Source organism: Calonectris borealis, chromosome 5 (genome assembly GCF_964195595.1).
Source record: "Calonectris borealis chromosome 5, bCalBor7.hap1.2, whole genome shotgun sequence".
Classification (NCBI taxonomy): domain Eukaryota; kingdom Metazoa; phylum Chordata; class Aves; order Procellariiformes; family Procellariidae; genus Calonectris; species Calonectris borealis.
Genome location: NC_134316.1, coordinates 34,591,978 through 34,618,965, shown reverse-complemented (window position 1 = coordinate 34,618,965; position 26,988 = coordinate 34,591,978). Strand labels below are relative to the sequence as shown.

At 38.5% G+C, this 26,988-nt stretch overlaps 1 protein-coding gene across 12 annotated transcripts in view; it reads right to left on the bottom strand.

Moving 5' to 3' along the window:
• The window catches only part of CDIN1 (CDAN1 interacting nuclease 1), a 132,900-nt gene extending 106,152 nt beyond the window's left edge, over nt 1-26,748 (bottom strand). For 5 of the 12 annotated variants that reach the window (XR_012673904.1, XM_075151770.1, XM_075151771.1 and 2 more), the window contains exon 1: nt 26,357-26,696. Coding sequence is in view for 7 of the 12 variants with exons in the window: in XM_075151767.1 (XP_075007868.1) it covers nt 26,357-26,457 (101 nt within the window). In the remaining 5 variants the exon portion in view is untranslated. Of the gene's footprint in view, nt 1-26,356 lie in introns of all 12 variants that reach the window. The other 7 variants (XR_012673902.1, XM_075151764.1, XM_075151763.1 and 4 more) reach the window with 5 other exon arrangements.
• Nucleotides 26,749-26,988: the final 240 nt, after the last annotated feature.

Here is a 26,988-nt window from a genome sequence, read left to right as displayed (position 1 = left end):
TACCACACTGCTACTGTTTTCAATTGTCCTCTGTGGATATATCTACCTCATCACATCCTTAATACAATTAATTACTCCTGATATATATTCCTACTACACACAACTTGAACAAATTATAGTCTCAATAAATCGAGTTTTATGGTACAGCAAAGCATTATGAATAATTAACATTTTTCCTTTCGTGAACTTACCTACTGAGGCACAGCACAGGTAGTTCAACGATTCGGCAATGTCTAAAGTCTTGCTCCTCTGCCAGATTTCTTGTATGTGAATTTAACACCTGTATCACATCATATGTACATTAAATGTAAATGTTCTTTCCATACTTAAATGACCCTTCTCCTTGCAATTTTCACACTTCAGAAATACTAATTTAAGATAAGGAAGTCTTACTCCCACTTTCAAAATGGAAAACTGAGGCACAGAATGACTAAACGGTTTGATCAGGTTTAAACGGTATGTCTATGTAGCACAATACAAAATGTCACCTCTAAGCCAACCAGTTGAAGCATTAGCTTCAAAGCAAGTGGATTAACGCAGTGCTATATAAAGAGCTTATTAGTTTGTCTCATCCAGATCTGTGCTTCCAGCATCTTTGCCATAACACCGTATTTTAGGCTTGTCTGCCCAACATCTGTGTGACTGCAGTAAGCTGAGCCTTCATCTCCGGTATTTTACACAGGAGAATGCTCACCCTGAGTACCCACTGACTGAATGTTAAAACTGTAGAATAATGATAGCAACATAAACTGACTAATATACAGATTTATGAAATTAATGGATCACCGAAAAATGAGTTACAATAGAGTCAAGAATTTAAATATCCTTAAATATACATCATTTGACAGAGAGGCCAGGAGATATGTACCACAATGCCTGCCCAAAAGGTGCACCATCCAATTACGACAACCTTCAACATGCACATGTTATCATTAGAAGGTGAACAAAGGAAAGAAATTAAGATTATATACTTAGCAGGCTATAAACATATGCAAAGCTAAGGTATTTCAAGTTGATTTATTTAAAAAAAACCCTGCAGGCTATAAATAAGTTGGATACATATGGCCCCCTAATGGCTCTCCACGTAACTATTATTATCTGGCAGATTTACATGGTCGTAATGGTAGAACTGAATTTAGAGAAAAGATGTGTAAAAAACCAGAACAAAACAGGACAGTATTTAACTGGATTTCTGGTTTGAGTTCTCCCCTATTGACATACAACTTTTGTATTTTTAGGCTATTCCCAGTACGATTACTGTACTTATTGTACCATTATCCTATTATACCCACGGACATATCAAAAAGAATTAAGACCATTATCCCTCTCTTCACACTCTTGACTCTTGTCCATTTTATTTGTTCCCTTGGTGTCCCTGGAGTTTGCCCTTCTACTTCAGTTTAGTCCGACACTTCTAACTGTTCAAATCATTTAGGACTTACCACAAACACTAAAAATTTCAGTCCAATAACTGAACAAGTTGGATATATACTGGATTGCAGTAGAAAAACATTACAACTCTGACAAAGAGAATTATTTCAGTAATACCATCCAAAGAATTTCAAGCCTTACTACCAGAAGATCCTTCTCCCAGGAGAAGTGGATTTATATCTTCACATGGCTGCTTCCATGTTTCTTCTGGTTAACGTAGTTCCCCTCTTAAAAACCAGAACTACTTATCTGCCACTCAGCGTTTCCTTGCCACAATTCCATTGCCACAACTTCCCGGCAAAATGAAACAGCTCCTCCAAACACGGCTGGAGCACCTACTGCAAGATGCCATTGACAGAAAACTGAAACATCATGGTTTCAGAAAGTGCTGAAAAAGACAGTACTGTGTACTTGGAGAGGGGACAGAAGTCATGAACATGCATTTGCACTGCAAGACAACACGATCACAACTGCTGGTACTGACAGCAGGGATACTGCCATCTAAGTCATCATTACTTCTACAGGAGCAGCCAAATTGCTAGGGCTCCATCCGTCCTCTGATGCTTCTATACAGGATTTCAAAACAGCACGTGAGCAGACAAATTAATATAGCTGAGATATCCAGGAAAACAAACATAACACTGAAAATATATTTCATTCAAAATAACATTTCAGTGCTGCATTATTGCCTCTTAAGGAATAAACTTTATAGTAAGCCTCATGGCTTACTGGAAGGCTAGGGATATAGACATGTTTGTGTCGAGCAAGCTCTTTCGTCGAGAACCAACTGTAGAGCCAAGGTACAGATTTGCTGATTTCCTGAAACAAACACACAAAAACCCCAAACTCATAATTCTGAGTACTACCCAGTTTAAGTAATTAATAAATTAACTTGTTATCCATCTTGTAGAACTAAATCTATTTTCCAGGAAAACAAGCAAACTTTCCTCTTAAGTTCTGTAGCAGCCACTTTCATGGAAACATCATCTACAATTCCAGATGGTAATGGATCTAACTCCCAGAGCTCTGTTCAAAGCAACTTGCCTTGCTCTTCAAATATCCTCTTCTTCTTGTACATAAGCATCCATAATGAAGCAATTTACCTTTTGTTACTCTGTGTTGATGCCAGTGGCATACTTCCATAGAATCACAGAATCATAGAATAGTTTGGATTGGAAGGGTCCTTTAAAGGTCATCTAGTTCAACCCCCCTGCAATGAGCAGGGACATCTTCAACTAGATCAGGTTGCTCAGAGCCCCGTCCCACCTGACCTTGAATGTTTCCAGGGATGGGGCATCTACCACCTCTCTGGGCAACCTGTTCCAGAGTTTCACCACCCTCATTGTAAAAAATTTCTTCCTTATAGCTAGTCTAAATCTACCCTCTTTTGGTTTAAAACCATTCCCCCTTGTCCTATCGCAACAGGCACTGCTAAAAAGTCTGTCCCCATCTTTCTTATAAGCCCCCTTTAAGTACTGAAAGGCTGCAAGAAGGTCTCCCCAAAGCCTTCTCTTCTGCAGGCTGAACAACCCCAACTCCCTCAGCCTTTCTTCATAGGAGAGGTGTTCCATCCCTCTGACCATTTCCATGGCCCTCCTCTGGACCCGTTCCAACAGGTCCATGTCCTTCTTGTACTGAGGACTCCAGAGCTGGAGCAGTACTCCAGGTGGGGTCTCACCAGAGCAGAGCAGAGGGGCAGAATCACCTCCCTCGACCTGCTGGCCATGCTTCTTTTGATGCAGTCCAGGATATGGTTGGCTTCTGTGAGCGCACATTGCCAGCTCATGTCCAGCTTTTCATTCACCAGTACCCCCAAGTCCTTCTTGGCAGGGCTGCTCTCAATCCCTTCATCCCCCAGCCTGTATTGATACTGGGAGTTGCCCTGACCCAGGTGCAGGACCTTGCACTTGGCCTTGTTGAACCTCATGAGGTTCACACGAGCCCACTTCTTGAGCTTGTCCAGGTCCCTCTGGATGGCATCCCGTCCCTCAGGTGTGTCGACTGCACTACTCAAGCTTGGTGTCATCTGCAAACTTGCTGAGCGTGTACTCGATCCCACTATGTCACTGATGAAGATATTAAACAGTACTGGTCCCAATACGGACCCCTGCAGGACACCACTTGTCACTGATCACCATCTGGACATTGAGCCGTTGACCACTACCCTCTGGATGTGACCATCCAACCAATTCCTCATCCATTGGACAGTCCACCCATCAAATCCATATCTCTCCAGTTTAGAGAGAAGGGTGTTGTGGGGGACCATGTCAAAGGCCTTACAGAGGTCCAGACAGACGACATCTGTAGCTCTTTCCATGTCAACTGATGTAATCACCATCTGAATGCCTGATGCATTTGTGTTCTTGTCAATACATAACTGGATTTAGGCAGAAAACTGTGAAATCGAAAATCTGCTACAAAATGCCTGCTTTTTTTAAAAAAACAAAAAACTTTTGTCATTTCTAGGTTCCAAATGATATAAAGATATAAAAATTTTCTTATCATAAAAAAAAGTATTACAGATACCACATTGAGATATGGGATGCCCAAGTCAGACCAGAACCAGAGATAAGAGAAATTATCTCTAAGAGTCTAGAGATCAGTCAAGCTAAAAAGACAACTGCAAGCCTCATGCTGGAAAAAGAATATGCCTTTTGGTCATTTAATTTGTAAGAATAAAATTTAGACCATTCTCTTCTAATGAGTCCCAGAATTTGGTAGAGGAGCAATGCTATCATCCCTGGAGAGTATTTCAGAAATGTTTTGTTTTGCAATTAGCATTCATATATAAACTAGTAATAGATAATATGCTGATGCAGATCAGTGCTTCATAACTAGAGTTGATATAAAACTCCAGCCAAGAAGCAGCTAGTAAGGATGAAAAGAATTTAATTGGATCAGATCATCCTCCCAACAAAGCAGGCTTGCAGATCTAGCCAAGATTTGGGGTGCTGTCCAACTTAATATTTGCTATTTACTACAGCCTCACCAGGAGAAAATCTAAACATGACAACTTCTGCAAATATTGTATTATCAGCCCTTGCAAATAATTAATTCTTTAGGGCTAAGATAAAACTTACATTTTTCTACTCTATTTTCTGAGATTACTGAAAACATAAAATTTTAGGTACAAAACCAAGTTTGCACTTGTTTCATCTATTCATTTTAAAATGAGTTTCCTTTCCCTCATCTTTAACTCCACACTTTTTGTCTGAAATAGCTTTACATTTAATGTATTTTACCATGGAACAAAGGAAGAGTATCTAGAGAGATCTGTACCAAAAAAAAAAAAAAAATATCAAGAGTAAATATGAACTGCAGTATTTAATCCAGTAACTATTCGCACAAGTGGAGACAAGCAGGGGGAAAGCAGAGTCCATCATGAAACAAATATATATTATATATACAGCATAGTCTTGATTTTTTTTTTAAACAAATGAAGTCTACAAAGAACATTGCTTCATTACTTCCCTTTCACAAAATGTAACATTCCACCTCGTTAGGATGATAAATATATTGGTTAAAAAACTGAGTGTGAGGGTAGGAGATGCGTTTCCAAAATTCAGAAGCTGTTACGTGTGAAATCCCAAAGCAGCATTGTCAAACCTTCTCTTGGAAGTGCATACAACACTGCACTTGGCTATTGTAGGAATTCAGGTAAGGGGAGAAATTGTTTCTTTCCTTCCACAGTCTCCAGCTGAGTATGTAGTGCTAGTCATACTCCTTCACGAAATGTTCTGAAACAGACAGCAAGAGTCTCTCATTTCTAATAATTGGAAAAGAACTTCCCCTTTCCAGGCACAATAAGTTTTTAAATATTTTTACTCAATATGCAATATTGAGCTTTAAAATAAAAGTAATACGTACAACTTAGGGCTAGAATTGCGTGGTGCTGCCATGCTGGATTAAGAATCTATGTGAGGAAAGAAATACATATATTTGATGAATTTAAATGACTAGGGGTGGAAGGGGAATCCTCCTCACAGCTACCCTGAAATTCCAGAATGTGTGCCTAAAATACATTTTTCCTGTTACATTATCAAAGATATGAAAGAAACCCAAACAGCCTTTTAATTCTCACCTTCTGTACTGCAAACGCTTTGGAACAGCGAGTCCTAAAGAAAGCAGTGTTTCTATACTGCTTACCACATGCTAACCAGTCCACTCTTATTTCTAAACACTCTGTCAATAATGGATTTCAAATAGACCTAGCAGCATCGGTTCAAACGCGTAACACATGCACGGACGCGTAAAGCCTCCGTGGCTTCCCAGAACTGCAGGATGTAGGCTAACAAGCACCACCGTTACACCTGCAAATCGACTAAAGCCAGTCTGATGCTGAACTTCCCACCTGAGAGGAGGTGGCAACTAGCGGATTCTCGGAATTTCTTCTACGTGTCAGGATTCCCAGGACGGGAAAAAGGCTTCTTAGCAATCTGAATGGTTCCACATGAGGATTCAGGAAGGCTCAGGAATAACAAAGGCCTACCAAAGCTTGAGAACTGCTAGGCTTATATACATCCAAGCACTGAAGAACACGGAACGAGGGAGGGAGACTCACTGACCTCTAGAATTGTTATGGCTTTAACCTCTCTTCACTGCAGCTTTTAATATTAAAATCTCTGCTAAAGTTTTAATATGCTTGTGAGCACTTCTCTGAATGAAAATTCTCAAAAAGCAGATTATTGTCTCTGTACACATTTGTACTTTATCATTCACAAATCTAACATTGATTTATTGGAAGTCAGTGAATTACCAATTTAAGCTAAATCAATATACATGTCTCTGTGTGTGTGTGAGAGAATATATGTGTTTAAATCAATATATGAGTTTGAATTGGAGTATCTAAGTGACATAAAAGTACCTAAGTCTTCAGTTACAACACGGTAACTTCTGTAAAGTGGCTATCTTCCAATGTTACAGCTTTCCAGCTACAGCAGTTCAAGTCTGGGATACAAACCCAGTTTTATTATCTCTGCATAAGAAGCCTTCCATACAATGAAACGTTATCAGTAGCTACTACTTTGGAAATTACAAAGCCAATACAGTGCTGTTGGGGAAATACTCCCATTACAAATATATTAATACTACAAAAATTCAATAAAAATATATATATATATGACAAGAAGTACCTGCTGATATGCTCATTTCAGACTTAGTACCATCACATTTAAAATCAAGATGAAATTCAAGCTCATCTGGAGAACTATAGTACTAAACAATTTTGAAATTCTCCGATATCCAGTTCAGTAAATTGTACAACAGCTCAACTCAAAAGGTTTAAATACAAATCACTTACTAAAAATTGTCTTTGCATCAAAGTCGATTTCATACCTTTGGTAGGATCAAAAATAAAAACCAGAAGTAAAGAGTCCGAGGAAAAAGACATCCTGCATTGCAGGCTTACGCTATCCAATGATAATAAAAAGGTTAAATGCAGGCATGTGCACACAACTTTGCTGCCTATAGCCAGGATTATGAGAATAACTGCATGACAAAGCTCCGAGAAGGCTACTTGAGAAGAGTCATCGCTTCTATGACCTTGACACTGGTTGGTCCCACAACTTCTATACAATTTAGTGATGTGCGAGAACAGATGATGGTGCAATACATAGAAATGGCAGCATTTAAAATTCATAGTAGCATAAGGCCATTACTTTTCCCACTGGGCCACTTGAACTTTAATAATGTCTGACCTAGTTGGCCAATAAGTTCTACCAGCAGACAGAGGAAAATTGCCAGCATTAGATACTGTTTGAATGATTTTTCATTTAGAAAGACTTAGAAGTTCCTTTAAGAACAGGGCACCAATTCTTCCTGTAGACACCTCATTTTTTGGTGTCTGTTGTAACGGCCAATATATTTTAAAACAACTGCAGACTATGAACAATCTGTATCAGACATGAAAAAAAAAAAATGCAGAGGTAAATACAAATTATCAATACAGGCAACGATCACAAAATAATGCCAGCTCTTCGCAGAGATAAATTTCACCTTCTTTCACCAACACCACAAAAATCTAACTTTCAATAGCAGTAATACAAGTGCAGCTCAAAACATGCCTTATTCAAATGACTACAAAGTATTTCTGATCAAACCCCCAAAATGAAAACAGAAGTCAGAATAAAGATGCAATTTTTCCATTCACATATATATGCTTATGATGAGAAGAACAACATTATGCTTTAACAGTGGATAAACATTGGCAGATATTATGGTTAAAAATGAAACTCTGAAAACACAGGAACAGAACAGTGGTATTTCCAAATGAAAAGAAACTACTTTTTGGTCTTATTATCTTCGTAAGCAAGTACAGAAAATAGATAGTAATTTGCCTGAGATATTGTTCTGATATTTTTTCTTTCCAGAGTCAAACAGCACAATGCTTGTTGCATGAATGTTTGAGACCTACTTAAATGCCAAACCCACACAGAGATCTTTGTAAGTAAATACTCTTTCACTTATGTTTCAAGTAAAGTCTCTTCCAGAAAAACATAAAACTATTTTGTAAGGTTCAATTTTCAAGCTGAAAAATATTTTCAGATGCAATACAGAACAAAAATGTATTCACAACACAGGTTTAAAAAAATGTCAGTGCTAAAACATGAAATTAAACCTCTCAAATTTTCTCACATCAGGCTTCAATGACTATCGAATCTTTCTACCTCACGCATACCAGAACTTCTCTGCTACCCTTTGATCATCTAGTCAGGGAGTCCATTGATGAAAAGAAACTGATAGGAGTCAAAAAGGGTTTGCCTCTCACATACACCTTGATAATCACAGTACTGGTCCTCCACATCTCCATCTCCTGGTATTCTCTAAAATTCTCTCTTTAACTCTACCAATAAAATTTCTCAGAAAATTAAATTAAAAAAGCAAAGCTTGAGACTAACATAAGCAGATGATTTGCTATGTCCTTGTCCTCAACTACTCCAAGTTACTTAGCCAGAAGAAAAGTTTCTGAATATCCAGGAAAGAATCAGTGAACACATCCCAAAGCAGAGGCACAGAGCAGCATACCAGAGACTGAGGAGAAAAAAGCAAAACCTTTGCAAATACCTTGTTTGCACTTAACTGTACATCATTCACACTTTATTTCAATTTACTTCAGTTAAGATTATAAAGAAAACATGTTTGCAAGTTTGAACTCTTTCTCTTAGTACCACAATCTAAATGTTGAACCATTAAACAAAAATACACAAAAGTTGTAGTTATCTGATGACGGTTGTGCAAAGAAAGATTCTCTTAGGCTGCAACAGCAATGGACCTCAACAAGCAGTTAAGGCAAACAAGCTGCAATTTAAACCAGAGATTTATCCCTCACCTTTCCTATCTGCTCTCTTGATAGGGCCAAGGTCCACACATTGAAAAAACACTCACTTAGTAGGCTATTACTGGAAGGAAATATTTGATATATTCATTTTGTGTTCATCTTTCTCATTTTGTTTGGATAACTCTATCGTGCTACTTCCCCTTCCCCCAGGAAAAGAACTGGATTATAGAATACCTTGTCAAGAGAAGTTTTTCAGACTCCAATCTTAAATTTTCTGATTGTGGAGAAAGGGGAAAATTGTTCTACTTCATACTTTTTTTCTTCAAACCTATATTGTCCTGTATAAACTAGATGTTTAAATTTAATTTTAGAAAACTATTTTTATGAGTGAATGGCAATTTGAAGCTAATTATACTGTTCATTTTACGTTAAAAAATTGGCCTGTATGTAAAAAGCATATCTGTGCCAATTTGAAACTAAATAAATCCCCAAACACCCTTAAACAATTTGCTCCTAAAAATATATAATCAAATTTAGAAAACTATAAATTATATTTAAATTTATTATTTACAAGCAATTAATTACAAAGACAGCCAGGTGGCTTTCATTACATAAATTACTGTTAATGACACTTGCCTCATGCTGCTACTGTATTTAGCATTTGCATGCATCACATGTCAAGCACACACACTGTTGCACAGCTATCTCCAGGGTAAAAAGTGAACACCTTAAGTCAAAAAAGCTTCCAGTAATCCAATCAAAACTGTTAATTCCTTAAGCAAGTCAGGATCCTATTAATGTTTCCCATACAGGATATAATTTAAAGAATTTTAGCTCTATCAAACATGGATAACACAGAAGAGTAGTTTTAAGTAAATTCAAATTTTGGGAAGATTTAAGGCAAGAAATGAATCCATTTATAGCTAGTCCTCTTGAGATTTTTAGTCTTAAACCCTAAACAGTGTTTCAATTCAAAAGTTTATAATCTTAAAGCTACTTGTAATTAGAAAACAAAACAAAAAGAAAAAAAAGAGAATAATTCTTGTCTATCTACCTACCCGACAGTACAGTACTTTGCCTTGTATCTACCCATATATGTGGATATTTACAAAGCCTACTTTCAGCCCCAGGGACATAGCTTACTGTGCCATAGAGGGATTAAAATAGTTTAATTCCACTACTTACTTCCTATTGGAAAGATGGCAGAAACGCACCAAGAAGGAAATCCAGCTGTTCCTTTTTACTAGTGGTCTTCCAGCATTCTTTTTTTAAAAAACTCTCTACCTACAACTGGCAGGCAATAGGAAGGGAACACCTGACACGAAGTGATCACAATATTACGTTATTCTATCCTAAAACTTCTCTAACCTTCTTTTCCACTCCTACCAACAGGATTTTCCTTTCCCTTCCTCTTCTTTTCAGAGGATTTATTGTTTGGTGTTCTTTGCAGTGCTCTGAAAATCTGTACAGTGACTATATGCTTTGCTTCCGGCAGTGCCACAGAAAAGGTTGGGTTTCCAGGAGAACTCTTATTCTATGCACTAACTGAACAGAATCATCTCCGATGTAAACAGTCAATAGGTTCACCATATAGCATCACCTTCATTAAGCACCCAAATTTGACCAGTCTTGGTAGAATGGGCCCGGAGGCCTTGGTAAATAAATGCAGAAGCCAAGGAAGAAGATGTTGAACTAGTTTGTTCAACACCAAATATTTTTTCTATGTTAAAATGAACTGAAGATGACCTCAACATGCATCAAGTCATATGGCATGACTGACTGAAACGTTTTAAATTTCTGGGAGTTGTCAAAAACATAGTAAAAATATACATTGCCATCTTTACATTAAGCACATAGACTTTGCCAAAAAAAAAAAAAAAAAAAAAAAATCCATGAGAAGGGGGTAACTAAGCTTCACTGGAATTCAGCGAAATTTGACTGTTAATATCCTTCAGGCAGCTTTCAACAAGACCTCACAGAAAACATCCCAGCCCTATCCTTTCCCATTTTAAAGTCTTTATATATTATAGAAAAGCAGCAAAGGCCACAGAGTCTTTTCCTCCTCCACATGATTTTTAATTTGTTCTTCACATTTAAATATCAGGTCTTTGTATGTTACCTAACTTCTAAGAGTGGCAAATTAGCAGAACTAGGACAACAGAAAACAGTGGAAATTGAGAAGATGGAGAAAAAAATATTCTGAATTGGACTGTTTACATTTCTGCATGTTAGTCAGTAACTAACAACTTCTCTGATATATTCTTATAAAAGAGTGTGTCATCTTACAAAAGACAAAGAGTCACACCCTTCACTTTTAACTAAAGGGCATCTGAACATGTTTCCGAATCAAAAACAGGGATAGCGAGACGTAGTTTACAGAAACCAAAAGATTTAGAGGGAAGAAGACGGCTAAGCCATAAATTAATGCTAATTTGGGGTGGATATCCTTTGTTTTCAAACTTCTCCTTTTAAGAATAAGTGAAAGTTTCTTCTATCAACTTTCATTTAGAAGTAATTTCTCCTTCCCCACAACAGTAAAACTTTAAGGCCAAAGATGGGAAAAATGGCATGAATATAATTTTTAGCACAGCAGATATGCAAATACTTTTTTCTTTCAGTACCCCAAAGTATTTTGTTAATGCACCACTTTCCACTAAACCAACCACAAACAAATCTTTAACTTAAAGTTATGGCTGGTCATATGTAATCTGTTACCTGGATTAAAAAAAAAAAAAAAAAAAAGGCAGAAGGCCTCTCTAGCCACCTAATCACCATATCAATGACACATGCCACAACAGAGAAGCACTAGTTTATTTGATTGATCATGGTAGATAAACTCCAAATAACAGAGAAATTAACAAATGCTTGACATTTGCTCAACATCCATTATTCTGACACTGCTTTCAGGATTTCAAAGCCTGGGAGTATGCTTAATCAACATTCATATTCCCTAGTGAGCTACAGGCACCATATTGCGCCCCGCCTTAGTACTGATGAAAACTGCATATTGGCCATTTCCAAAATGTTCTGGGACTCCACACAGGGCCCCTTCTCTCCCTTGTTCCTGTTCTGCAGTTTTCTTTTAAACACTTCCAAGACAAAAGCATCTGCCAGTTTTTCTCTCTGGGGATGTATGCAAAATGAACTTAACAGTTTTAAGGCAGGAGAAACCCTCACATCTAAATTCATTCATAGGACAGAAAAGCGCCTAAGAGGCCTCTCTAGGGACAAAACCCTGCTGAAATTTTCCCCGACAACAGTGGGAGCTTTATAAAATCTAAGTCCAGACAATTTCCAATTCAAATGCCCAGCATAGCATGACCTTTGTCAGATCTATGAGCCCTAGATGCACCCACTATTTTTTTATTCTAACCAGCACAGACATTAGACAGGGCACTACTGCTAAGCAGGAGGTTGAATATTTGCATGCTCTTCTATTGTGAAAATGTAACAGTGACAGCACTGTGTCGAATTCTTTTCCCCCTAGAACTTTAACTCCATAGGAGAGGCATAGCTGACAGATGACTCTCCCAACATCTGTGTTATGTACACTGCACAGCTGAGGAACCTTGGATCACTGTCACGGCTTCTCGGAGATGACCTACACCTTCCTTATATCTACCCGTGATCAAAAAAGTAAAATAAAAATTTGAAAACACTGGTTTTTTAAATAAAAAGTAAATATGGCAAGAAAGATTAACATAATTTAATCATTAAGCTGTTCACATAGCAGCTCACCATATGTTGTATAAATGTCCTATACAAAATAATTTATCAGACCTGACACGTTGCACATCATATTGTATTATTTAATATGCTTACTAAAATTTCATGGATCAAGCGCCACTTCTGAAAGCATACAGAAAGCCCTAGAAAATACTTCTTCATCTTCCATGATTTATTTTGATTACCTTTTACAGCTACATGATAAAGTGGAACTTGCAAAATTACGAGGTTAAGGTTTACACAGCTATTGCTTCATATACTAAAATGTAACAAATGGCTCCATGTCTATATACCATTTTACTTGCATTTAATATTCAGAAGCACATTAAACTAAGGACGTTGCTTTCGACTGCATATTTTAATAATTTTAACCATTTATTTCACTAAACATCCTGATCCACAAGCAAAGTTCCACTGAAATATATACCTATGTATATCTCCTTGATGAAGAGACTAAAGCGCTAAGAATTACAAAATAAACTAAAGCAAACAATTAACATGATACACATTGACCATCCCAAACCTGTCTACATAGAAATACATTAATTTCTACACAATAGCTGAAACATTTGAATAATATTTTTAAATTATTGAGATTTAAAACGCTAGAATGGCAAGCATCCATGCCCAGATAAATGGACAAAATTCTCTATCCAGAAACCTCAAAACCACAAAAATAATAATGTGTAAGAATGATTGCCTGTCACTGGTGAGGTCTGTGTCTAAATAGTAAATTAAAACAAAAAGTGTAAGCAGGAAGCTTATGGATAATAGCTGTTGGTTAACCAATGGGATTTGTTCAGGAAAAAACTCCCTGCACTTAGAGGACATACCAAACAGATAGATATGGCTAGAAAAATATTTAGACTGAAACCATGCATTTACTCCACAAAGGACCATTTTCCTTTTTTTCTCTCAGACCATTGATGTCAAAGGAACACAATACAAATGAGATAAAAAATGTAGTCTGACTTCTCTTTTTGGTCAATAATTAAATTCTCCTGCTTCTAATAACAGGATAAAGGAAAACATATTCCTGTGTCAGACAACTCATTGCAATGAGGTCATTAAACACCGAGCGGAACTTGGAGCGGAACTTGCTTGGCCTATTGGAGTACCTGCTAACTGGTCAAGGCAAATCTTCCTTTTTAAGCTTGTAAGAACCAGAAATCTACGTTATGAGTTATTTTTATCTTTTTACATTTTGTGTATCTAAGATAACGCATTTGTCTAGGAAGACACATTGCTCAGCTGTGTTGAAAACTGAAGGACAGCTGCATTGACAACATGCATTTTATATTAATTGTGGAAATGGCTAATGTTCAATAGCCTTTTCATCTGTAGGAACCTACACTCACTCTCTGGCTATTAGTTATCATACTTTGCACCATTTGTAGCCTCATAATTCACATCTGCATTCCACGGAAGTGCAATAAAGAACTGGATGTTACCAGTATCAATAGTGGACTGATAAGAAGTTCTGCCATCTCCTAGCCAACCACAAATGGAAACAGAGATACACGGTGCCCTTATTGCTGTCTAGGTCCTCAATTAACAATAAGGAACTCCAAAAGACCCTTTATATTAATACAGTCACAGAAGTGAGTATTACCTCTATTTTGGTCATAGTTTTTATGTTGTCTTTGAAACAGTTTCAGACAGGCTGCATTACACAAGAGACTACCTTAGCTATCACACGGGTCTTACTCAAAGAAATATTTGACAACATTTTGATTTCTGTGGAAGAAGAATGTGTCCTATCTTAGGACATTTTTATTCAGCATTGAAGCTTCTGGGAATCAATGCCATCAAATGCTTCCAAGACCTTGGAGAACTAGATACAGATATGCAAACAGAGGACATTCACCCAAACAATAAAGTCTTCAGCACCACATCCTGACCTGATGCCATTTTGCCAATCTGGATGGATAGCAACACTTTCTTAAATATCCTATTCAGATGAGAAGGATAAAGCAGGGGACTGAAGTTCAAGAATTCTCCAGCATAAAGCAATGAGACTGTCACTATCAATCAGGCTACTGGATATCCTTGGAGTGTGCACTGGAAAGGATAGTATATGCCATTCATATCACTACCACATTCAAAACATTATGAACACTAGAATTTAAAAAAATATGTATGAAAAGAAACCGTAAAATAGATAAAAATGCTTTAGTTGCTGACAAAACAGAAGTTTTCAACCTAAGGGGTTCACAAACCAAAACGTTTTTCCCACAACAGGCACAGATTCCTGTTTGGCAAATTTAAGCCTGCTGACAAGAAGTTAATTTTCTTTGAATTCTTCATTTGAAGTCCATGGACAACAAGGACTCCATGAAATACAAGTTGAAAACTAATGATAGAGCGTGAAATCTTAGCATACCAATGGGAATTTGAAATCAACTTGTATGGTACCAATTAGTCAAACAAACAAACGAACAAGGCTTTTAACCATTACTGGATCTGAAGAAAACAGAGCAGTTTTTTCCACTCTTCTTCCAATGCTGTTGGGTTTTTTTGGTAATAATACTCTAGAATTTTGGCTTGTCTTAGGAGACAATTTTAGTAGGATCAGTTATTGTATTCCATATTCTTACCATTATTTCATTCAGTTTGAAGTATAATACAAGCTTCTGAGACTTTCACATTGCAGATAGATATGGTATTTTCACCAGGAACTTAAAGGAATAAACAATTAAAAAATGACTCTCACAGAAGCATATATGTTATTTTATTAAGTGATGTGATAAGCTTAGGGGCATATATCAGGACCAAAATGGTTGTAGTCATTAATTTAAGTAATAAATCATAGGTTCTGCCAACAATGACAGCAAACAGATGCTAACAAGAAAATGTATTATTTAATATTGTCTTGTGTTATAAAAATGTAAGTGTTCAGGACATGTCTTAAATTTTTATAATAATATGCATTTAATACATTACTGTTTTGACACATACAAGAATCAAATTTATAGGTCTCATTCGGCACTTGCTTTCTCTTCTGTGAACACAGAATGGATTCCTGAGGGAAAAAAAGCTCAAGAAGTGAATGTTTGCAACAAAATCGAGTTGTTTGTCTTGTTGTCTTGAAGTAAATATCATAAGCACTGAATCTTGTTAGAAAATGAAAACCAACATATTTGCCTTTATGTAAACAGAAGTTTTCCCTGAAAGTTCCCAGGAAATTCAAACAACTATGAAGTTTATCTATATATGGACAGCAAAAGATCTTATCATTTGCTACAAAGTTAAAAAAATTATTCCGTACAATCGTTACAAGCAGAATGTCAGTATTGAATTACTCTCAATGAGCCTGCTAAGTTATAAAAATAGCAGAAGTTTTATTTTCCATTTTGTCTTATTATTTCTTTCATACATCAGTTTAAATAATACCATGGAACGCTACAATGATTTTCACCAACTGCAACCCTCGCAAAAATGCCAAAGCCAAACCAAAATCTATGTTAGTTATTAAAAACATGATCTATTCCATTTCTTCCATTCATAGCCACCCTCCTCTCTCAGGACTCTGAAAGCCGGACAGAACGATGATCTGATTCAAGTACTGACATCTGAAAGCATAGGAAATGCAATTGTGCCTTCTGGCAAGCCCAGCCACACTAAGCAGAACCGCTGTGCATAGACCTTTCCCAGCACTGCATCTCTGCTGCTGTACAGCCTGCTGCATAAGGTCCCTCTGCAGGAGGGTCAATTGTTTCTAAGAAGACCACTGCTTTTTCCAAACATTTTTGTTTTGCTTTAAGGAAACTGTTTGGATAATAACACTCCTGTTTGCATTCTGTTTCACTTTCATTTTCAATCAACTCCTCCAGGTATCAGCACAGTTCCTTACTTGGAAGTGCTTCACTCAATGCTTTAAAACACTTGAGGAAGCAGTGATCAGAGTATGGAAACTAAATTTTCTTCATTAAATCTACTGAAGCAGATATTAAAAATGCATTTAATATACTGGGGATGGCTGGTGGGCATCACTGACTGTGACAGGCCAGTTACTGATGAGCTGCTGTCAGACGGCCTTCTCAGCAGGGATCTGTGTCTAAGGCTGCTGAAGGACAGCAATATCTTCCCTTGTGTGTAAGCTCTATTCATCTCCCAAGTATTTACTAAATCACAGACCTCTGCACACAAACGCAGCGTTTCAGCGCATGCTAACAAATGATGGATGGCCTAGTCAATTCGTTATGTCCTGAAAGCGTGATTTCCTGCCATTCCAATCATCAAACCTCTAGAGCCTTCAGAGCTGATCAGTCCTGGAGAATATATTTTGCAGGCTCTATTAAAGGAGTAGAGGTTCTTTCCATTAGTCTCAAACTTTTTTTTTCCTGGCTGATTTAAAGAGAACTCCCTCCTTCCCCCCTCCTTCCAACAGCACCACCGCTACCACTCTTATCTGTGTAAAGTATTCAGGGCATGTACCGTTAGCGTGTTAGTAAAATAGCACTCCTGGAACACCAGCCAGTTAAAAAGACAGATTTTGTTTGTGACTACTATAAAACACGACAATCTTTTATTTAAATTCATCTATACGTCTTTATTATGTAACCTAGACAACCCCCAAAACATTTTGTAACTTAGCTTCTTTGATCAAATACCTTTTACAGCAAGGGAGTGCTCAAAAGGACCCGTTTTCTTTGTATTTGCCTAGTGAAACGTATCAGAGCTCTCTTAATTGTGTTCCTCCTAAAAGCATAAGCCACTTGGGAGTAAACTTCCGATGTTCCAAAGACAGGTTAGCTGTCAAAGAAATAAAGCTTCTAGATTTCGCACTTTTCATAGCAAGGAAATATACTTGACAGTCTTTCTTCTACATGCTAGAGGAGAAATTTTATTTAGCTTACCTATTCAATGATCTATAGGAGCAGAAGATACGTACCTCACACTTCTTATTCTGAAACATTGAGCTTCAAACGAATTAGTCCACAGCTACTGAAGAGTTAGCTGTCTACGGTACAGTACATTTTTTGAAGGTGGTATAACAGATATGAGTAAACTTCAGGTAAATAAGCATTTGGTTACTCTGAAATGCAAAGACCTTGGATTTCTTTGCTTGCTAGGTGTGATCCAGCCATATCCAGCACAAACCAATCCACATTGCCCTACCATTCACCTCAACCTTGACCTGGAGATTAAACTCACTTTTATTGCACACAAAGGTCATCTGTGTTAGGTCAAAATTCGAAGTCCCTTGTCAACTAAGGTTGATATATTCCAACCTTTCCTACTCTAATGCATCAAATTTTTCATGGTGAGGTCATATTCAGCAGACAGTGTATTCAGCAATTTATTGTGCCATTGTAATATAGCCCAGAATATGATTGTCCAAAAAACAACACATGAATAAAATATTTTCCCCTCTGATGTAGCAAATCCCCTCTGCTCATAAAACTCTAGCCTAGACTTGTTTGCAGGCTTCAGAATGATACAGTATGGAACTGTTTCTGAAATACAATCAAGAATTACCATTTTTATCACATTGTGCTTAAGTACAAGCAGCATGAATACAATGGTATCCTAAAATCCACAAGTCAATTAAAATGCACATATGGTCAGTGTTAAAACTTCCACTTCATCCTTCCTTAACAACCACCATAATCTGGCCCTTAAATCTACAGACATCTGTTGGTCTGTCTGATGACACCAAGCTTGCTTTAGAATGAAATACTTAAAAAAAACAGTGCCACAAGACTTGCATTCCTATCCTACTGGTGATTAACACGACCATGGAATTTGTGAAGTGGCAAAAAGTACAACCAAATTAAACTTCATGAAGCAACACAGTAATGTACACTGTGACCAAGACAACTCCCCCAGCTTTGACATATGAAAGGATTTTCTTTTTTTCTTTGTCTTTCTGTTTCTTCCTCTCCTTCTTTCCCTTTTTTCTTTTTTCTTTCCCTTTTTCTTTTTTCCTTCTCTTTCTCTCTTTTTCCTCTTTCCCTTTTCTCTTTTTTCTCCCCTTTTATTTCTTTTTCTCTCTCTTTTTTCTCTTGCATTTTCTCTTTTCCCTCTTGCCTATATTTTTCTCTTTTTTCTTTTTTTTCCCCTGTCTTTTTCTGTCTTTTTTCTTTTTCTCTTTTCTCTCTGTATTTTTCTTTTTCTTTTTTCTCTTTCTTTCTCCTTTTCTCTCTTTCTTTGTTTTCTTCTGTATTAAGAGCACCTAACACACAGCTACAACAGACTCAGAATGCATTTTCAAATTATAGGGAGCTAATTTCCACGTCTGCTTTAAAAGGCCCCCTCCAATCATTGTATTTCACCATCAAATCTTCAAAGGATATAGGATTGGCTTCTAAGTGGTTTGTATAAATTCCTCAAGGCCAAAAAGGCTTTCCCTTTACTCAGCCAAAATGAATTTCACAAGTGTAATAAGTCCTGTTCTGTGTGATTTTTTTTTTATAAAATGAACTGTACTCCTGTATGGTAGCACTTCCCGTATTGGAAGGGGAAAGGTTAAGAGAGAAGGAAGAGACTTATCAGTGCTCAAGAATTCAGAAAGTACAACCTTAACTTTGGTTGCGTATTTCAAGCAAAATTTGAAGACTAACCTTTAAAATAACTTTGCATTTTGCTAGGATGGACAACATATGTGGGAATGCTTGTAAGGAAGAGGATGATTAGACTTACAAAAATTGTAACAGAAAACTACAATGGACTTCCCCCAAAATTAACTTTCACGTTGACACATCCATATACGTATTATCTACTTTTTAGTTAATAGATAACATGCAAACAACTAAAAAAAATCCTTTCCATCTCTTTCCAAACAAATCTAGATGGTACTCATGTCCTGAAGACCTAGAATTTACACATGCCAACATAAGAATTTTCTGTCTCAATCCTGTCGGTTAGTATTGAAGAGCCCCAAAACTGAGCAAAACTGTATTTCCCATTCTGCTCTGGAAGCTTCCACTGCCATCAATAGCTAGCTTTTAAATAAGTATCTTACATTTAAATCTAATGAATAATGGAGGAGACAAAGTTCTGAGTTATATGCTGATTTAGTTAATTTCTGTCACGCAATACTTTGTATTACAGGGAAGGATTAGTATCCTTTCTATTTAGCGTCGTAGCATAAGCAAACAGACATACCAAATCCAACCAGTTACAAGTTCTTTAAGGCTTGTTCACTGGCATTTATAGTGAAAGAGAAAACCTGTACCACCTTCTGGTTTAGCTATCAAAGCTGTAATATCTTACAGTAGATATCCTACCAAGGGTTCAAATAGCAAAAACATCTTTCCAAAGGGAACAATATCAGTTCAGAGCTCACATAATTACTTTGTATAGTAAATTTTTATTTCATTTTAATATTATTTTGAATATGCTACATTTTATTGTAGGTCATTTCTGAAAACTTGTATGTTGTTAATTTTCTTGTCAAATAATGAGCCAAGACCTCTTTCTCATCTCTTATTATCAATCTGTTTACCTGTGAGGTTAAATGCAGCTTCAAGTACATAACAAATTTTAAATTATATTAGGCTTTTGCTACATATAATAGACAAAAACAAACAGTGGTGTAAAACTGTTTACTCTGAAGTCTAACATAAAAGAAGAAAAAAGAAGTACAAAACTTTAAAAACTCTACTGTTTTCATAGCTAGTCTAGCTATATGCTCCAGATCATTTAAACACAGTACACTAGTGCAAAGTATCTGTCACTTCAAAATAGACAGCGTGGAAATATACCAATGGCCATTTAGCGTCTCCCTCCAAGGCTCTGCATCTCCTACTAACGTCCACTTTCTTTTCTCTCATGAGCGGTCTACTGAAATCAATGAGGTGGTTTATATAGGCAGAGCATGAACTCGTTTCATTGCTAAGTAGTGAGAAAATAGAAAAGCAGAGGCAGCTTAAAATGTGCATTTATACTTTCTTTTTTTGTAAAAGAAATAAGTTTCTAGCACTCATAGGCACAAAGGCAACTTTCTAAATGAAATTTGCTAGATCAGTGTTTGCAGAGTAAAGAAAAACAGCCTAGTTCCTCTGCTTCCCAAAATAATTAACCAACTATTCAGAAGAGCAGGGAGAGCAGGAGAAGTTACAAAAATTATGTCAGTTTTGCTATGACGAGAGCCTTTCAGGCAGAAGAGAGTGCAGCTGAAGTGTCACACACCAGTAGGTTGCCTGCTCGTAGATAAGATTTGCCTGTCTAATATACCTGTGCTTGAGCCCTGAGCCTAGAGTTCTGAAATCCACATAGACAGCTAGCTGCCCTCTGCTCTGGAGCTTCACTGTCCTCCTTCCTGCGTAACAGCAGCTCCACGGAGCACTAGAGCAGAGGACAGAGAATTCTCCTTCCACCTTGACTCAATCTCAAGGCTCCATTGGCAGCAGGTACCAGAACACAGAAATGGAAAGGGAAAAAAAAAAAAAAGAAACAAAAGAGGGAGATGAAAGAGAAGAGCAGTTCTACCTTCCTGTTTCCCACCGCAACGATCTTGGGCTTATCAGTACTGGTTGATAATCTAAGCAACAGCATAAAGGCAGAACGAAATTATTCATGAGAAAGCAACGTATTTCCTTGTAAATAAAACTGGCCGGAAGAGGAAAATCAGAGGCCTATGTACCCCCAACTCTAAAAACCAAAAAGAGAGGCAACAATGACACTGGAAAAGAGGAAGAAAAAACGTTAAGTCAGTCTTAAACAGCTGGTAAAAAAAATAACATTGATGCCATACAATTAAACTTCTTTAGGGCCTGTGTTTCAATATGAACCAGCACTGAGAAAGTTATAAAAATGAGCAAATAATAAACAGAGTATATTTTCTAATTTACATTGTGAGACATTACCATACAGATACTTCTTTTTAAAATGAAAAATCTTGTTGGGATGCTTTCCAGGCCCATTGTCATTTATTAAAGCTATCAGTAATTTGGAGAAAAAGCAACATAACTACTGAAAATGTATGTAAAAACTGAAGTGATATTAAGTAATGAAGACGACAGGTCATGAATGTAGAGGAACGTGCATCACTTCATATGCTCTGGGAACAAAGACTGTGTGCATTCCAATAACCAAACATGAAGTTATATATGTTAAAAGCAAATACCCATGCTTGAATATCAAGTATATCGATATGAACCTGTGCATCACGTTTGCTTATTGGAAAAAAAAAGGAAGGGGGGGAAGTTCTTCTCTCACATTCATGCCAGCTTCCCTTACCTTTCTGCTGTAAGAAAAGCTCTTCCTGGTCACTATGAAGGAAGCTTTCACAGAAGGGACACAAACAGGACAGTACTTCTTGAACAGATGCATGGAAGAAAAGTGAAGACCTGCACAGAGCAGCTGCTATAAATTCTAATACTTTGAAATCCTAGTACTTTGAAACTCTCTATAAATACAGTTTGCACTCAGATAGGCTCAAAAAAGAATGCTTCTTTTACAGGAATAAAAGTGAAGGTACCCGAAAGGGAAGTTGGGCTAGAGGCACTAAGTTTGTTTAACGACTTTAAGTAAGGAAGAGAAACAATACAGACTGCACTAATTGTGCTATGGAAGAATACAGCACTCCTAGATGGAATGAAATATGTTTCTCAACAGTTCAATGCAAGAACTTGAAAAGCACGGTTTTTGAAATCTCTAAAAGATGCAAGACTACTGAGCCAACTTGCACTGTCAGAAAGTTTCTGGAATCCCCAATTCAAGCAGAACGTACTGTAAGAAACTCAAAGACTCGGAACAGAACCAAACCAGGAAAAACTTTGCAGAAGAATAAACAAGACAGGACCATAATGAATTGGGTCAGCAAACTTTACACCCTTAGAAAGCTTGGTAGAGACCAGAGGAAGAGTTAATCAAGAAAACTCTAATATTCAATCAGAACTGGATGAAGAGCAGCAAAATATGTACAAGGTATAGATTTGAGAAGGGTCCAGTCATTTGTCAATCATGTTCTCTTGGTAAGAAGCTTCAGGAAAAATTTCTCAAGGAAACTATGTATTCTGCCACATACAGAACAACTGAAATTCCACCCCCACCCCCACCCCGGGAACAACTAAACTGAAGTACTAGCATATCAGCTTGCGTATGAATCAAACCCGTAGAAGCTGGACTTTTCTGAACAAGTTAAAATAGTCTTTGAATACAGTTAAAAGTTTAAAGGTCTAACCTACATCTTGTCACCATAAATAGGTAACGCCAAGGTGATTCTCATGCAGAAGATTCTACTTGTAGGCAGCTCTAACTACTATTTAAGAGAGAAACAAGCACTGAAAATAAAGACTGTAACTTTCTCAGAGCATTTCCTGCAATACCCTACGTTTCCTGCAGCTAGTTCTACAATGGGTAATCCAATTTAGACATTAGGTCTCATTGAGAAGAATAGTATCACAGAAGAACATGAGCCCATGGCTAAAAAGAAAGCAGAAGAATAAAATACAGAAATTACAAAGAAAAACACAAATTATTAGCAAGTAGATAAATTCAGGTGAGAAACAAAGCAGAAAAGGTGGTACGCTTTAGAAGAGCAAAACGCAGAACACACAGAATTATCAGTCCAGTGGCGTATATGTTAAGAAGCTCAAAGGAACTACAATGATACAATACTGGCAGAGATTTACTGTGCTTAATGCTCAAAATTACATTTTCATAAACCTCAGGTCATCCAAAAATCCTGCTGTTAAACATGAACACATTAGAAAACAACTGCTAAGCATGTAACAAATACCTTAAGAATAAATAAATAAATAAATACATACATACATTGGTAATTGCCAGGCATGGAATACAAAGTGCAGCACTAACAGAAAAAGAACAGCAATTTGATTCCAGAGTTTCTATTTTTGCAAAATAACTGGATTTTAAGCAAAGTAGACTAAATTCATGCTGTCTGTAATGTTACAGGATTGCAAAAAAAATTTAAAACGTCTCAATGCTTGTACAAAGATACTTATAAACAGTATTAGAAGCAGTCTAATTTTGACTATTTGACATTAATAAATCACATGGCAACACCCTTTTGAAGCAGTAATCTTACCTCCTGAAGTAGTTCAATAATAGTAAAGAACAAACTACCCCGTTAAAAAAATGATTTACATTCACAGGTCATGTTGGCAGCCACCACATAGCATACCTATACACACTAAATTGTGGCAATAGTTTCATGGAAATTACAAATTACTCTTAGGGAGAAATTGCAGAACAAGAGCAGGCCCATAAAAAAGTGTGAAAGATACTTTATACAAATAAGGAGCATAAACTGTGAGTCTTCATGAAACACAACAGACAAGGGAGGAACCAACAGATAAGACAGTATTAGAAAAAAACCTGAGCAGATTAATGCAGAAATCTAAAGACTCTCAAGATCTATGAGGCAGTAGGAACCAGAAATACTTGAAAACTGTCAATTTATGTATTGCATTACCAGTGGAATACTGATCGTTCCCAGGGAAAGATTGAATGTGCAAGGTGAAAGCAGCAATTACGGATGTTAGTACTTTCCAGTTTGAATCAGCAACTGTTACCATATAATGACAAACTGGTTATGGACACCTTCATCACATTGCAAGTGCTATGCCAGATTCTGGAATATTTTCTTAAAAAGACTGAATTAGAAAGTTGGGATGGGTGGGGGGGTTGTTTGTTTGATTTTGGTTTTCATAAAGAAAAAAAGCAGCCAAAAAGTCCAATCAGACCCTTCTCATCCTAGAAGAGAATGACACAGGTTCTAGATTATAAGAAACTTACTCCACAGTTATAAAACACATCACTGAAAAAGCCTTCCCTTTAGCACTTAAGATGGCACAGAAGTTTACAAATCTCTGGAGCTGGCCTCTTTTACAAAGTAACGGTTACAGAGACTGCCTGTTTTTCACGTTATAACACGTATCTATTTCAATACATCTCCCTCGCTGCTAAGGCAAGCAGTGACCTTGGAATGCATTCTTATTTTTTTTAACTTCATCTCAAAATCATTAGCCCAACATATTTTGCTACTTCAAACTTTTTCTCTGAGGGTCTTCTGCATCTGCCCGGCTAGAATAAGAGAAATAAACAAAAAGACAACAAAGAAACATCACTTTGCTGAGCCATTCACAGAAAGCAGACATGCAGACCTCCTCAAAATATACTTAAGACAGACATTTTTTTAAAAAAGTATCCATTTATCATTCAAAGAGAAGATTTTAGCCTTCTCCCAGGATAGACAAACAAAATTCAGGAGAGGCCTACAAGCGGAATTCAGAAGAGGACATTCTCATGTCATAATGTGGATAACATAACATGTGGATGTTAAGCCAGCAAATCACGGAAGCAACGACTATAGCTAATCTCTGCTTTTCAGTGTTCGCCACACCTGAGCCAGCTGCTTTACAAAAAACGTAATTTTTTCCTGATATAACTCTACGCTGTTAAACAACACTCTACGTAGTTTTTCAGGAGTCATCAGGTTCTGAAACTGAGGAGTTAATGGATCTTTCGCAGCATCAAAGAGAGGACTGGGAAGTAAAATGTATCAGCAGAAAGGCCTGGTAGCTTTCTGACAAACTTAGTTTCCCTATTACAGACACTCATGTGCCTATGGATCTGTCTTGGAAGTAGGTTCCTACACACAGTGGCAGCACGTCTCCTTAGAAAACAAGAAAAGGAGAACATGTGCATGTGTGTGTGTGCATGCACGCATATATACATACAAACACTCTCTTCTAATTTCATTAGCACCAAAGTGATAAAGCCAAGTCTAAGCTCCTTAGACATACGCTGTCACAGTAAGTGGCTTCCCAAGTTGCAGAAGTACTGTGCAAGGTGAGCTGGGTTCCCAACAATGCAACTCAATGCCCTCACTGAATCAACCACATTGCTTTAGCATCACTTCTTCTCTATAACGGGGCTATTCCCTCAGCTTGATTTTTAATTACATCACACACTTTCCTGAAAAGGAAAAGATTTCACTGGATGGTTTAAAAGCCTAAGTTAATGTTGGCTCTTCATCCACTTACTGTAAGTTACACAACAGCTTCAGACAGTTTCCGGAGCCACGGCTGTGGTAAGACTAGCAAGGCTCGCTCAGGAAGCGATTTTCTGTTTTACTTATTTCTCTCACTCACTGAAGTAAGCATAGCACTTAAAAAAATGCAGTTTTCTGGTGCATTTTAGAGACAGCACCACTTCTTTCCCCACAGAATCCGATTTGGTTTCCTGCCCAATTCAGCACTAGTAATCCTTTCCCCAAACCTGAAAAAAGAGAAAAACCTTCCAACATGTCCTTTACAACCCAGTTGTTGTTGGTAGTAAGCAAATTTTGGCAATGAAGATCAGTGCATGGAGCACATTCTGTCACGTACACCTTTCCATGCTAGCCTATGGTCATTTGCAAATGTCTTTGACAATTCTAAATGCAGCTTGGGCGAGGAAGCAGATGAACACTGACATGTAAGTAGATGATCCCTTTTCCAGCCTTCAGCTGGAGAGCAGCACCAAGTAAAGAGTTATGGGTCCAGAAAGCCCCTTCTCCCTAAGCCCCAGGGGCAGTGGTATCGCAGGCTGGATTCCACCCTTGGTCTCAGCCACAGAGGAATAGCCTGAGCCTTAAGGCTTCATTCACGTAAGAAGATCTGCTTGGTGTTTAAGAGCTTCATGAATGACCCAAGAGCTTTTATTTGGACGCGTGGTGGTGGTGGGGAACCGCTCTTTATTTTGTGCCACCTTCTCAGGTCACAGAGAGTGACAAGTACCCTGCTCCCAGCAGCAGCTTCAGCGAGCTGCCGCTTGCCGTCGACGACCGTGTGCGTGTCCAAGTGATTTTGTACCGTGTGGGGCCTGGAACTGGGGGCACCGGCTGGAGCGGGCGGAGCGGCCCCCGCGGCCCCTCGCCCGCCCGCAGCGAGCTCGCAGGCCGCCGCCCGGGGCCCGAGCCGCCCGCCCCGCGCCGGGCAGCGGCCCCGGAGGGCAGGAAGCACTTACCTAGGGAACTTCTCCTTCAGCTTCCTCAGGCTCTGCCGGGTGGGCTGCACGTGCCCCAGGAACTGGGCTATTTCATCGTACTGGGCTTTGGTCAGCTTCATGCCTCGCACCGCCTAATCTCGCGGCGCCGGGCCTGCGCGGCGGCGGGAGGGGCGAAGGGAGCGGGCTCCGCCGCTCCGGCCCCCGGCACCACGGCCGCGCCGGGCGGCGAGAGGCAGAAGGCCAGGTCGTGGTAACCCCGGGGCGCCCTTTGCTACGAGCCCGGTGCCGAGGCAGTCAAGGGGCTGCTGCCGCGGCCGCTTCCCGCAGCTCCGCCCCGCGGCCCGGCCGGGGCGGTGCGGGGAAGAGGGCGGGGAGAGCCGCCATCCCGCGCCGCTCGGCTCTGCGCAGCCGCCCGGGCCGGGGAGGGCAGTGCGCGGCGCTTGGGCTCCGCCGTGCCCCGCGCGGAAATGGCGCTTCCACGGAGGTATTGCCACTCTCGTAACCCTCGGGCTTCGCACAGAGGCGGTCTCTTTCGCCTCGCCGGGGGCCGGAGGAGGCCGCTGGCCGCCTCATGACTGAGGAGGTGCCCGCTTTTGCGCCCTGCAAGCTGCTCCTTGCTTTAACGTCTGCGAGGGCGGCAGGAGCCGGCG